This window comes from Schistocerca nitens, chromosome 1 (genome assembly GCF_023898315.1).
Source record: "Schistocerca nitens isolate TAMUIC-IGC-003100 chromosome 1, iqSchNite1.1, whole genome shotgun sequence".
In the NCBI taxonomy this organism is placed as follows: Eukaryota; Metazoa; Arthropoda; class Insecta; order Orthoptera; family Acrididae; genus Schistocerca; species Schistocerca nitens.
In genome coordinates, this window is record NC_064614.1 from 1,150,057,860 (window position 1) to 1,150,072,958 (window position 15,099).

General features: G+C 39.0%; 1 protein-coding gene across 3 annotated transcripts in view; it reads left to right on the forward strand.

Moving 5' to 3' along the window:
- LOC126199949 (filamin-A-interacting protein 1-like) overlaps positions 1 to 15,099 on the forward strand; it is a 197,677-nt gene that overhangs the window by 143,244 nt on the left and 39,334 nt on the right. For 2 of the 3 annotated variants that reach the window (XM_049936668.1, XM_049936667.1), the window contains exons 9-10: positions 62 to 107; positions 1,253 to 1,343. In XM_049936668.1, the coding sequence (XP_049792625.1) occupies positions 62 to 107; positions 1,253 to 1,316 (110 nt within the window). In that variant the 3' untranslated portion in view covers positions 1,317 to 1,343. Of the gene's footprint in view, positions 1 to 61; positions 108 to 1,252; positions 1,344 to 15,099 lie in introns of those variants that run through there. The other variant, XM_049936669.1, reaches the window with a different exon arrangement.

The following is a 15,099-nucleotide window of genomic DNA, read 5'->3' on the forward strand; positions in this document are numbered from 1 at the left end:
TCTGTTTGCCTTCTATACATAATTACTCAGTATTGTATTAATACTTGTCAATTTCTTGCAGATGACTGTGAGAATGAGGATTTGTCAGAAGAGGAAGTTGATGAAATGTAAGTTCTGTGCTTAAAGCTTTTTTATCTTATATCTCATTAGTTAATAAGTTCAAGAAACCTGTGTTTTAAACTGTCCTTGCTATAGCTCAATATTGTTTGTTGTTACAGCAGCAGTAGCATTTTGCTTATCATATTTGTGTCACTATCTGTAATAATTGTAAGAACGTGCGGATTTCTTGGCTAGAAATGAAAGTTTCCCATTTTTTACAAAGACGTGAAGCCCACCTTCAAAAACTAAGTAACTGATATTCTGGACACCATCTGATCAATACTTAGAACACAGAATTTGAAAATAACTAAAGTTCATTTTTAGCCAAACTTGTAGGAGTCAATGTTTGGTTAAAAACAACTGTCACTTCTGTAATCCTCCTGACCTCAATCTCCACTGACCCACTGTTTGAACACCCTCCGCCCAATAGCTTCCCCAGCCTCTGCCCTGTTACTCCCCCCCCCCCCCCCCCTTTCCCGTTCCTCTCAGTCCATGCATCAACATTGTAGTCTTCGCGAGCCATACCTCACTGGCTCCAGCACCCACATGCTGCATTCCTAGCCCATGCTCCTCCCACCCCTCCCTCATTTCTAACCTGATCTCCTTACATGTGTGCCTGTCGATGACTCGATGTTCCTGTTGTATGATGGGTATTCTCCCTTACATCTAAATTATTTAGTTAAAAACAGTTATTTATCATTTATGCTACCAATCATTTTAGGTTGTAATAACATTAATGTTCAGTGTTACTATAACTGGTGTTATTGTAATCAAAGTGATTAGTAACATAATTAATAAATAACAAGTGCAGAAAATGAATGAATCATATAGTTTATCAGAAATCTTTTTTCCAATATTTTCATTTCTTTTATTGTCTGGATGCAGTAATTTGTGGAAGCTTTAATAAAGTGCGGCATGAGGGGTCAAAACACATCATTATAGCATGGCTACAAAGTTTTACTATGAGCTGTGGACACTAAATATGTCAAAATGATTTACTAGGGTACGTGGTATAGCCACCAGTTGCAGATCACTTGCAAATAAGAATATACACATGATAAAAAAGACAAAAATGCTAGTACTTGAAACCACACATTTTTATTGATGGTAAATACTTTTCTCTCGTTGATTAACCATGTTTCTCTTTATTTAGAAAGACAGAAATGTTAGCAACTGAGTATGTTGTCAAGAGACGCAGCTATTCCAATGAACTATAGAAATAAATGCAGTTCTTTCACATTTAATCTCTTCATTAAGGAGAAGAGGTTAATGGTAAGAAAAAGCATTTCTTTTCATACTTTTTTAAAGAAAATGAGAATAGGTTGTCAATTTTTTCTGTGCACACAGCATCTTCTTTTCTCACAGCACAGAACCAGTAAGTGTGTAGCAGATGGTAGCTGTCCTACTTCTCCCATCCTATTATGACAGGAGTATGGGAAAAGACAAAAGAGCACACATTGTTTCAACTGTAATCTACAATGAATCTATTTCTGTTGTAAATGCATGTTTTTAAGTGAGTGCAGATCCTCTGTTTCTCATTAATCATTTTAAGCTGTTTGATAGAATTTATCTGTGTACTATTTGCCAGGTTAATTGATGCCCAATCAACATTGGAAATAACTGCCATCATTCTTTTGTAACAAGTTATTCTTTTCGTTCCTTGGTATTTATTTAAAAATACGTATGCTTAATACTTAAGTGTGAAACCATTCTCTCATGCAATACCACTCAATACCACTTTAAGTGAAACTGAATCTACACATGTACTGCAGTACAATATTTGTACTAAATAACAATGTTACTTCTATGATTGGTTACAGTTACTGACAGTATCTTAACAAAAATAAAAATGTCATCAGCTGCACAAGAAAATATGGTTTCAGCAGTTTAAACTGTCATCTTCAGAAGTGATATAGGCTCATATGCACAACATCAAAATAAGAGTGGGATGGCAGTGTCCTACAAAGTATTGAAAGAAAATACATGTATAAAAACAGATGTGAAAAGATTGAACTGAAGTAGTAAAACAGGTCTGCTAAAATGAATGTAAAGGAGTTAAGCTTGAAAATCACAACATACCTATGCTGCAGAATTAATAAAATAGTGACGTCATTAAAATATTATATGTGCAATGAGTAGCAAAACAATGAACTGTCAAATCATGGATTGTGTGTAGTATGTGCAAAGGAAACCAACCAAATAATGGTGATATGAGCAGCATTGAACAAGCATATATACAAAGTGGGAGCACTGGTGTGCATATAAACTGTAATGAAGTCTAAAAAACAGTTGAAGTCCAAGTATGTGTTAAAGCTTATAAAACCATATAAAATGATTAACAAAAGCATTTAAAATGCCTTATCATGTCAATACATTGTTGATTAAGTGTTGAGTATTCACAAATGTATAACAATATGTTATATAAGCGTAGAGTGGACACGTAGTAGTTGCATAACCAGTGTTGAAAATGTAGCTGTGCTTCATCTCAGTTACACAGTGAATGGTTACCTTTGCTTCTTGCTGTGTTTGCTTTCACAGAGCAGTGCACAGATTAAAAATGGCACCTTACAAAGTGACAGTAATGTACTGATTGACCAACTCAGCTGCTCGATGTTGGCATTCATATATTTCTACTCATGTTTTTAGAAGCCTCTCCTCCATGAGAAATTTTCTAACATCTTACAACTATAATATTATATCTTCAACAGCTTTTATATCTTTTGGTAGTTAGATTGTGAAACAACAAACTAAAAGACATTGGAAAAGATTATATGTTTTTCTTAGTACAGCACGTTTTCCCCAAATACAGTACAATTTCAGTTTATAGACAATTGGCATAAGATGCTTGATGGCCTCTGTGAACCAAAATTCTAAAGATGCTCATAGTTTGTAAAGGTTAAATCCAAATAGATTGGGCATGTGGTGCATGGAAGACCCTAGAGACCCATCCTCCATCTATTGAACTCATGATTCCAAAACCAGTAGAAAACTGTTCTTTTTCTTGTGATTTTTGTCTTGTGGCCATTAGGCCATGGTCCAAGGCATATACGATGTGCCTAACATTTTGTCTTCCAGTGCTGAAGACATCATCAGAGCTACAGGGACTCAGAAAACAGTACAGGCTTAAAGAAGCTCAGCAAATCAAACTGTTTTTATGTATCTGTGCAATGGTCAGACTGAGATGCCCTCAGACTGCTGAGATCACTGAGTCACACCAGCATATGTTGTGGAGCTTGCAGTGGAGAAGATTTGGTACTGTTATTTACTGCTAAGGCTCACCAGCTCCTTCTCTTGGCCTTGAAGGCCCAGTGGATTTTCACCGGCTGCCGTGTCAATCTTTGCCTGCAGATGCAGTATCGAGGGACATGTGGTCAGCATGCCACTCTGCCAGGTGTTTTGCCAACTTTCCAGACCACAGAGCTGCTGTTTCTCATTCAAGTAGCTCCTCAGTTGGTATCACTAGGCTGAGTGCACTTCTTACTAGACGTCTCAACCAAGAAAAATCCTGGGCAGCTCACAGCTTATCTACTTTGTCCTTCTTTTCTAGTAAAGTTGTTTCTGTGCTTTTGAATTTCTATGGCCTCTCTGTACACCCGAGCATAGTTATGATTCCAGCAGCTTGATAAAACCAAATTGTCAGAGAAATAAATTTGGTGGTTTCTTGATAACAGTGCATGATCTGCTTCTGCTGATTGATCTCTGTTTCACAAACTCTTCTCTTTCTTAAGTTGGATGTTACTGCTTCTTTTTGCAGTTTCTACGTACACTTAACCGTATGTGCAAGGGATTTTATGTACTCCTGCTGTGACAGGCAGTGAGCATGTGATCTGTGCATTACTCAAATTTTTCTGCACCTGCACTGTGTCAGTGTCCGTCTTTTTGGTACTCTGCTTATGCAACTTGTAACTGTTTTTACAAGTGAGAAGAATACTTTCCCAGTAGTTGGCTCTTTTTCACTAGCAGCTCCATATCTTTTAGGGTGCAGTGCCCTATTTATCCGAGTAGCCATTTCTTCTGTAAGCAGTCCTACATTTAGGGCTTGCTGTGGTTCCAAGATTTTTTTTTACCCCAGGCAATTAATGTTTTGATCACTCTTCTTTTTTTGCAAGGGACAGTGACTGGAATTCCTGTGAATGTAGCTTCCCATGTGAGTGGGGCTCCTGTAGACTTTGTATCCTAAAGTTCCAATGTGTTTTCTAAGTAGTTGTATATCCAAAAATGAAATTCGACCTTCTTTCTCCTTTTTTTCCACCAAAGTGAAGAGCATATTAGAAATAATATCATACAGAAAATTTAGAAATTATGATGGTTCTTGTTCTTTCTGAAAACATGCAGTGAAACTGGCTCCAGTCTGCTGAAACCAACATGAGGGTTTCTCCTCTGCCATCTGAAGGACTGCTTTTTCAAATTTTGACCATATACAAATTTTCTGCAATTGTGCTGAGTGGGTATCCCATAGCCACTCTGTCAGATTGTCCATAGCATTTGTTGTCCTGTTCAAAGTAAATTAATGTGAGATAATGTTTAAAGAGATCTGCCATGCCTTTAGCAGAAATCCGGACTCAACTTGAAAGATTTTAATTGTTTGATAAAATGACCAAAATCTTTAATATAAGTATCAGTATTTCTATAAATAGCTGTAGGGGAGTGGCAAAGCATTTGGTTATCCCATAGTTTGGACAGTCATTAGTGCTGACAGTTGGTCTCAGTGGAATGCCAGGTCTGTCAATCTCGGTGGTAATTCCTTTCATTTGGTAAAACCTTCTTGTGATTGGGAGAAATAAGAGGCAACTTCTTTATTATGCTAAGAACAGAAGTTACAGCTTCTCCTTTAAGCTATTTGTATCTTCCTGCTTCTAATATGTTCTGACTTTTACTGTAGTATTGCCCTTACCTGATGGAATAATTTGAATGCCCTTGTTGTCTTCAGTCCTGAGACTGGTTTGATGCAGCTCTCCATGCTATTCTATCCTGTGCAAGCTTCTTCATCTCCCAGTACCTACTGCATCCTACATCCTTATGAATCTGCTTATTGTATTCATCTCTTGGTCTCCCTCTACGATTTTTACCCTCCGCGCTGCCCTCCAATGCTAAATTTGTGATCCCTTGATGCCTCATGTCCTACCAACCGATCCCTTCTTCTAGTCAACTTGTGCCACAAACACCTCTTCTCCCCAATTCTATTCAACACCTACTCATTAGTTATGTGATCTGCCCTTGGCAAAATGTAAATGTCAAGAGAATTTTCATTTAACTTTTAGTAAGATACTACTAAGTGGTTTGCTTCTAAGCAGTATTCTGGCTTATTCCACGTGTAATTAAACTACAGCTTGTTTAAATTAAAAAGAAAAAGCCAGATTCAATCTTCAATATTAGCAACAGTGCCTTCTACTGGCATTCTAGAAGGTGCAATTACATAATTTCATCCTTTAAGTTTGAGCCATATCTGCAGACTATTGAATTTTTCCTTCTGTCTATTAGCTGACACCACAGAATCTACTTCTATGGTTTGTAACATTAAACTATCCAATTTATCACAAATATTATGACAGAACTTATTACTGAAGAAAGTTGCAGCTCCATTAGCTTAGAGATCACAGAATCACATGTGATAGATGCACTCTCAGAGCAGCACTGACTCTTTGTGATCATAGATATCATGCACAGTTGCAGAAGTGAAGTTTCTCTTCCCCTCAGAAAATTCGGTGTTGTTGAGGTGTCTCTGCATCACAGCAGAAAGGTGACAGAGCTAAATAAAAGAGATTTCTTGTGAAACTAGGGAACCATGAAACTCATTTCTCCAATATCTTTTACCAAGATCCAATCATTACTATGCGAGAATTTATAGCAAGGCTGTAGAAATTCGAAAGGACAAAAAAAGTTTAACAGAAAAGAAGATGGGCTGAAATTAGACAAGTGCTAAATAATGCAAACAATGCCAACTCTTCCCCCTTACAAGCTCCACAACATGGGATGGTGTGACTCAGCTCTCTCAGGCAGTGGCCTGATAATGTCACGATCCCATCGTTGAGGGGATATGTATAAATAGTTTGATTCACTGAGCTTTCTCAGTCTTTATAACTCTGATTATGGCTTCAGCATTGGAGCACAAAATTTTTTGTGTGCTCTTTTCCAATTCCACAGTTAACTTTCAATCTCTCTCTTCAAAATTCTGGTTCTTAAGTAAATAATAAATGGAGCTTTGCCCATGTTTATGATACTATTCCCAACTCAGGTTTGCAGCTAATGAATGATAAAGAGTGAACATTAGATACTTCAGTGAATAGCAAAATTAACAAACCAGGGCTGTGAAATGCATTGTTTTTCTCTGTACAGGGTGAACATTAATAAAACCGACACACTGCAGGGACAGATTCCTAACTGGAAATGCAGGAAAAACGGTCCTATGAACTTGGTGTCCAGAAGTGGACGGCGTGTGTGCAATGACAACATCCATGTCACAACAGATGTTCAAAGTGCCCTCCATGGTATGCAGTGAACAGGTTCACACATCACATCATGGATTGCTTCACTCTTTCATATGTTCCAGTCTCTCTATGAATAGCGTCACAGGCATCGTGAAGATGCTATTGAAGGGTCTACACATCAGGAACTAGTTTAGCATAAACAACCTTTTCAGATGCCCCCAGAGGCTAAAATTCAGGGAGTTTAAGTCCACTGATATAGCAGGCCTTGCTACAGGGCCTCCTCATCCTATCCAATGTCCAGGGTAGATTATGTTGAGGTGCCAGTGAACTGTAACGCGGAGGTGGGATGAAGCTCCATCATACGGAAACCACATAACCTGCTGTATTGCCAAAGTCACATTCTCAAGAATCCCAGGCAGAGGTTTCTGGAGGAAGTCCAGTTACGTTTTTCCGTTGAGGCATTGTGGAATAATAACTGGTCCAAGAATGTTGTCACCAAGAATCTCTTCCCACACACTGATGCTGAACCAATGCTGATGAGACACCTCAACTATTCCCCGGGGATTGTCTGTCATCCACAGGTAATGATTATGCAGGTTGATGATGCAAGTTCTGGCAAAGGTTGCTTCGTCAATAAAGAGAACTGATGACAGAAATCCCATAATTGTGATGATCTGATGCCAAAACCAGTGACAAAATCCTTCCCATAGATATCCACTGCTGATAATTATTGCACTTGTTACAGGTGATTGAGATAGTAGCGGTTATCATGCAGGATACACACAATTGTACTTTGAGTTACACCTTTTTAGTGGGCCACTTTCCTGGAACTTATGAGGGTTCATCTCAAAATCCTGTAGAATCAGGTCCTCCAAATTTGGTGTAAGCACATTCTGCTACCTCCCTGCACATTTGTCTTTCTGAGAGGACCCGTGAACACACACGTGCCCAAAAAGGGCTTGAAATGTTGTGTAATGTGTTTGGTGTCTGTGAGGGTACTTGTTTTGGTGTAGCCTTGGTGACTCTTGACCATTTTCATCTGCTTGTCCAAACACAAATACCATCTTGGCTTGCGAATTTTAAAATTTTCCCGGCGAATTGACTGTTCAAACAAATTTCGGGCTTGCAGCCAGTCATCATTCAATACTTCTGCAATACATAGCGTACTGTAACTATTGTGCGCATGTGTCGAAAACTTGATAGATGAACCACACTGCCCGCCGGCAGCGCCCTTGCTGGTGGAATAGCAGAACTGTCGCCCTCTGCGTTGCTGTTTGTCACGGCCGTCAACGCACTCTGTCGTCTTCGATTAGAGCAAATCGTGGAAACAATGGGATTCCACACACTGTCCAGCTGGTAGCCGCTGTCATGGTTTAACAGATTTTCCACCAGTCGTATTTCTACGGATTCTTTAATAATGGAGTCCCAGAAAGACGTTGCTGTGGACAAATTCGTTGTTTTCTCATACTCCATTGAATGAATGTCCATTAGAAATAAGATGTTCAGCAATAGCGGACTTGCTTGGCTGTAAAAGGCTGGTGTAACGTTGATGTTCAGGGCAGTGTTCTTTCACGGTACGTGTGGTTTGATCTATGTAAGACATGCCACATTGGCACAGTATCTTGTAAATTCCGCCCTTTCGTAGTAACAGATTGTCCTTAACTGATTCCACAAGGTCCGCAATCTTTGATGGTTGGTGGAAAACCACTTCTACCTGAAATTTTCGGAGGATTCTTGCTATTTTGGTGGCCAACCTTTTTATGGAGGATTTTGAGGAGAGAGTGCTTGAATCAGCTGTCCTGAAACCAACAGTTTTTTGGAGGTATGTGGATGACACTTTCATAGTGTGGCCCCATGGAGAGGATAAATTAATGGAGTTTCTAAATCACCTCAACTCCATTCATAGCAACATCTGGTTCACCATGGAAATAGAGAAAGATGGTTGTTTGTCTTTCTTGGATGTCCTGGTTCGAAGGAAGAATGATGGTTCTCTAGGGCACTCAGTTTACCGGAAACCCACTCATACTGATTTGTACCTGCAAGCATCAAGTTGCCATCACCCATCACAAACCATGAGTTTGCTTAAAACACTTGTTCATAGAGCTCATACTGTCTCAGATCTAGATAGCTTACCTCAAGAACTCACCCATCTAAAGACAGTATTCAGCGAAAATGGGTATTCCATCTGGCAGATTAACAGGGCACTAACAGTTAAAACTAAGAAGCAGGTTGTGAATAAAGAGGAGAACGTGCCGGAACAATCTTAAGCTTTTCTTCCTTTTGTTGCCAACACTTCGTTTAAAATAGCAAGAATCCTCCGAAAATTTCAGTTAAAAGTGGTTTTCTACCCACCATTGAAGTTTGCGGACCTTGTGGGATCAGTTAAGGACAATCTGTTACTACGAAAGGCCGGAATTTACAAGATACCGTGCCAATGTGGTATGTCTTACATTGATCAAACCACACGCACCGTGAAAGAACATTGCACTGAACATCAACGTTACACCCGCCTTTTGCAGCCAAGCAAGTCCGCTATTGCTGAACATCGTATTTCTACTGGACATTCAATGGAGTATGAGAAAACAATGATTTTGTCCACAGCAACGTCTTTCTGGGACTCCATTATTAAAGAATCCGTAGAAGTACAACTGGCAGAAAATCTGTTAAACCATGACAGCAGCTACCAGCTGGTCAGTGCGTGGAATCCCATCATCTCCATGATTTGCTCTAATCGAAGATGACAGAGTGCGTCGATGGCTGCGGCAAACAGCAACACAGAGGGCGACTGAGTTCTGCTATTTCACCAGTGAGGGCACTGCCGGCGGGCAGTGTGGTTCATCTATCAAGTTTTTACGCATGCACACAATAGTTACAGTACGCTATATATTGCAGAACGGAGGACATTTTCGCCAGTCTGCGACGGCTCACCTGAAGATGACTGGCAGGTGCCCAGTTGAAACATCGTGCAAAGTATTGAACGATGACTGGCTGCAAGCCCGAAATTTATTTGAACCATCTTGGCTTGTTCCTGACACGATTACCAGATCATTTTGCTGCTTACAGTGTGTTGCGTCAATCACACAGCCTGCAGCACACAAGGAACACACAGCACATAGTCAGAGGAGCTATCACTCTTCAGCACCAGCTACTGTGGCAACGATGCATTTCCCAACACATGTTCATAGGACCTTTTTTCCTCCATTTCTGGACAGAAATCCTTCCCTGAAGTTTATTAGTTTTATTAATGTTCGCCCTGTATATTTTTTCAGCCTCAGCTCACTTAGTTGGTACCATTACCACTTTCAACCCGTTACTGCATCAGAGCTCCGTGATTGCTAGGTATGTTGTCACATGCTAGGTATGTTGTCGCAATGAAAGGTGCTGTTATTGTATGAAAACAGTTGATAGCTCTCAGGTGCACCCAATTGACAAAGTCATTACAGTACCAGGAAACCTTTATTATTTCCTGTAAAGAAGTAAGGAAGATAAAAATACAACAACAATAACAATAATATTGTCTGTACCAGATAATGTGAATGGGATGAAAAGGGGGCCAGCCATTCCATAGGTGGAATGTGTTAATATCTATTATGATCTCTGACAATATATATCATAGGAGAGGAATGTTTATTTGGAACATTCATAGGCACACACATAAGAAAGGGTACTGGAGGATGAATTGTGGTTGTCTTGCTTTACAGAACCCACTTTTCTTGGCTTCACCTGTACAGGCCCCAAAAACTGATCCAAACATGCCCCTATTATAATCACGAGTGTATGGAGGAACAATACATTCATCAAACATCGGTCAGTCATCATTACAAATAAGTCAATCTACTATCACTATCTCCATAACCTACTTCTGGCTTACAGGATCTAACCTCCTGTGTCAAAATCGTACAAACCGAACCATAATGTGTCATAGTATGAGAAAAGCATAAAACTTTTATTATACAGGGTGTTACAAAAAGGTACGGCCAAACTTTCAGGAAACACTCCTCACACACAAATAAAGAAAAGATGTTATGTGGACATGTGTCCGGAAATGCTTAATTTCCATGTTAGAGCTCATTTTAGTTTCGTCAGTATGTACTGTACTTCCTTGATTCACCGCCATGATTTCATACAGGATACTCTACCTGTGCTGCTAGAACATGTGCCTTTACAAGTACGACACAGCATGTGGTTCATGCACGATGGAGCTCCTGCACATTTCAGTCCAAGTGTTCATACGCTTCTCAACAACAGATTCGGTGACCGATGGATTGGTAGAGGCGGACCAATTCCATGGCCTCCACGCTCTCCTGACCTCAACCCTCTTGGCTTTCATTTATAGGGGCATTTGAAAGCTCTTGTCTATGCAACCCCGGTACCAAATGTAGAGACTCTTCGTGCTCGTATTGTGGACGGATGTGATACAATACGCCATTCTCCAGGGCTGCATCAGCGCATCAGGGATTCCATGTGACGGAGGGTGGATGCATGTATCCTCACTAACGGAGGACATTTTGAACATTTCCTGTAACAAAGTGTTTGAAGTCACTCTGGTACGTTCTATTGCTGTGTGTTTTCGTTCCATGATTAATGTGATTTGAAGAGAAGTAATAAAATGGGCTCTAACATGGAAAGTAAGCGTTTCCGGACACATGTCCACATAATATATTTTCTTTCTTTGTGTGTGAGGAATGTTTCCTGAAAGTTTGGCCGTACCTTTTTGTAACACCCTGTATATGTTAACATATATGATACGTCATTGCTATTTTGCAACATCGTATACTGTAGCTATAAAGGATTCTGTTTGTTTTTGTTTCTTTCCTCAGAGAGAGAACTGTAGTAAGTCCCTCGATAATTGGATGTGTCATTTGACAATTAAAGTGAAAATAGGACAGTGAAAGATACACTGAAGTTAAAGATCGCATGATTGTAAGAGTAGAAGAAACAGCTCCAGGGAGAATGAAATGTAAAAGTTTGAAGCAGTTAACTCAGAACCAGGCAATTGCCAATCTGTATAATCTGCAGAGATGGCAAATTCTCCTGAGGGTTTGAATTTCTGTAATTTATCAGTATTATATAAACATTTCTCTTGATCCATTCTGGGATTTGGAAGAAACAAGGCCTTAGGATGTGAAAGAAAAAAAAAATGCTTGTATTTTTCTTTATATTTAAATTATGATAATGCAATGTAATCTCAGAGATCACAGTGCCCACATGCTCTACTCACAAGTCTAGTGATTGTCTTCAATTTGCTTAATCTTACAGCTAATTCATAACAACTGAAGGTGCTGCTTTTTTATTCATGATGTAGTTCAAAAACTCTCCTTTAGGTGTGACCAAGCATTAAATAAATAAGTAATAAGATAATAAAGTAACAGATATATATATATATATATATATATATATATATATATATATAGGGAAACATTCCACGTGGGAAAAATATATCTAAAAACAAAGATGATGTGACTTACCGAAAGAAAGCGCTGGCAGGTCGATAGACACACAAACACACACACAAAATTCAAGCTTTCGCAACAAACTGTTGCCTCATCAGGAAAGAGGGAAGGAGAGGGAAAGACGAAAGGATGTGGGTTTTAAGGGAGAGGGTAAGGAGTCATTCCAATCCTGGGAGCGGAAAGACTTACCTTAGGGGGAAAGAAGGACGGGTATACACTCGCGCGCGCACACACACACACACACACACACACACACACACACACACACACATATCCATCCACACATATAAATATAATTATACACTCGTATCAAATAAATAAAGTTCAAATTGTGTTGTAGCAAACTATTTGAGAGACATTGCATCACTAATGGTCTATGATATCCCTGATTATTAGCAAACAAAGTGCATCTATGTAGTGTAGCTCACTGGACCTACCGTAGAATCCATTTCTAACAAACACTGCTGTTTCAACTGACAGTTGATGATTTGACAACTTATGTAACAACTACTGTATTCACAGCTTAATACTCCATTCCTACATTTGTTCATACTCGTTTGCTTATTACAGTCAAACTTAAACCCAGTATATACTTTAGTATCTCCGTGTATGGTCCAACTTTCTTGACACACACTACATTCAAAGCTTAAATCTTTGCATGATTACCCATTACAGATCACAAATTTTTCAAAACGAGGTTTATGGACATTGTATCTGTATTATATTCACATGGACAGTGAAATTCTTCTTGGTGTTCTACTGTATTTTCCGTAAAACTAGGTGTAGTGCTGATAGATTCTACTTTTTCCTTTACTTTTTGTTTGACATGTTCAGTTTCCTCCAAACTAGTCAAAGTGTTTGGGGCATGATTTACTTCACCAAATTCATTATTTTTTCAAACACCTCCATTTTGTCTATTTGAAATGTATAATTAACATCTTAGGTTCATTGTGTACCTCTTTAAACTGCTCATTCATTTAGTTTCTTACTGGATTATACTGTTTATTTAGTTCAGTCTGTAACTTCTCAGGCAAATTTAATAATGTCTATTCTATATTAGAGATTTTATCCACTTTCGTAGCTACCTAAGTTCCTTGTGTTTTTAAATCTGTAACACTGTTTGACAACTTTTCTTTATTGGCTTCCATACTATCAGATAACTCTTGTGCAGTGGCTTCCCCATGAGTTTGGAGGGGTTTAACACTAGTTGACAGTTCATCTAATTTCTTTAATTTCTCTGCTTGCTCTTTCATAAGAGCCAGTAATTCTTCTTTTTGTGTGTGGTGAATGGCATACAGTAATAACAATATATACACTCAAGCACACTGAAACCTCTTACTCTTTTTTTTTTTTTTTTTTTTTTTTTTTTTTTTTTTTTTTTTTTTTTTTACGGTAACTCACAAGATTAGTGCAACATATTTTACAATACTTTGCTTTACAACTCACCTAATTGAGCGCGCAGCAAGTTGCACTGCACTGCTGATGTGATTTGCATGGACTCAGTGACATGGAGATGAGCTGCTGCATATTCGTTGTGTAGCCATCTGACTGGCTGCTGCACTGTGAAGTGGAGCTGCACCATTGTACTGGTCAGGTGCCACAGGGGCGCCCTTGGAGATCTATACTACAACTGTAGCCTCAAAGTCACAACACAAAATTCTTCCATGTTGCCTATAAGATTCTTCTTCACAAACGAGCCAAAAGTTGCTTAAGCAGAGTAGTTTCTATTGCTGTTGACCTTCTTAGTTATTCGATCTAATTTAGGGCAATATCGCAGCATGTGCCCACTTACATTTTCTCAATTTTGACTTTGGTTGCTCTGGGCAGCTTTGTATCTTCTTCTCTTATTTTCATTAAAATTCATGACAAATCTTTATTGTAACCAATGCTCTATTTCGTTTAGCACATCTAATTTTCATCCTGCATCAGGATGCCAAAATGAAGTGTAATGTTGTGACTATTTTTGTGGTTAAACCTATGTACAATCTGTTTCCCGTGTAAGTTTTACCTTGTAAATAACTTCTGTTGCAAGGTGCGATTGCTGGAAGAGAGTGCTGATCTATGCAAGCTGCTAAATGACAAATGCATTTCACTGTCAATTCTTCTGTATTTACTACACAATCTTAAAATTGATTACAATTTGTGGTGAACAGATAGTTTTTAATGAATAGTTCTCAGAAAGTCACAGTATGCATTTAATGGTAGTACATAGACTACTACATCAGAAGTGACAGTTCTTAAATCTCATCTTCAACTTTTCTGCCAATTTCATTCATGCCCACCTCCTTTCTCTGAGACTTCCAAGACATTGCTAAGCCATGTTGCCAAAGCGATTGCTGCCAGAGCTTGTTGATGTCCGGAGCAGGTGGCTTTCACTCCTAATCTGTACATAGGTTAATAATATACACCACAGAGGGATGTCCCAACACTTGAAAACTACCTAAACTACGTTTTCAGTCACTATGAACATCTTTCGTTGGCCTATGAGTATAAATGTGGAACATGTTGTTCCTGATAATCCCCTATTACACCACACCATTCTGGTGAAAGGTGACTTTAAGATGGGCTAACTCAGCTGACAGTAGACATTGGCCCTATGAGCCAAGGTACAAAGTATGCCTTCAGGATGAGGTGGATAATGACAACTATCAGCCTGAAGATACAAATCAGTGTGAGCTGGCTTCCATAAATAGCTTGTCGCAGTGTACCATGAACCGTCGTCCTGACCAACACATCAAGGATGGGAAGGTAGCAGTTGTTCTCCAGCCCCTTAGTGAAGCAAATATTCAATTACAGGGCAGATTCCTCAGTCTTTCATTAACCGATTTGCAATAATAGGTAACAAAAGGCTTCACATTGCGACTCCCTCTGTCTGCTCATTGAGTAAACCATAAGTGGAAGTCAACGTGTCGAAAAAGGTTATTTAATTCAACACCAAACCTAGCCCCAATTAACTGTAATGAATTTGACCGAGGAACATGAATGAAGAGAGAAATCACATCAGAATTTATTAAAATATCGGACACATTCGAACTCAGTCCCTCTGATCAATGTAAGAAATCCATAAAGTTCCTAATGTGATGTACACACCAACCTACTTGTGGACTCAACAGATAGCA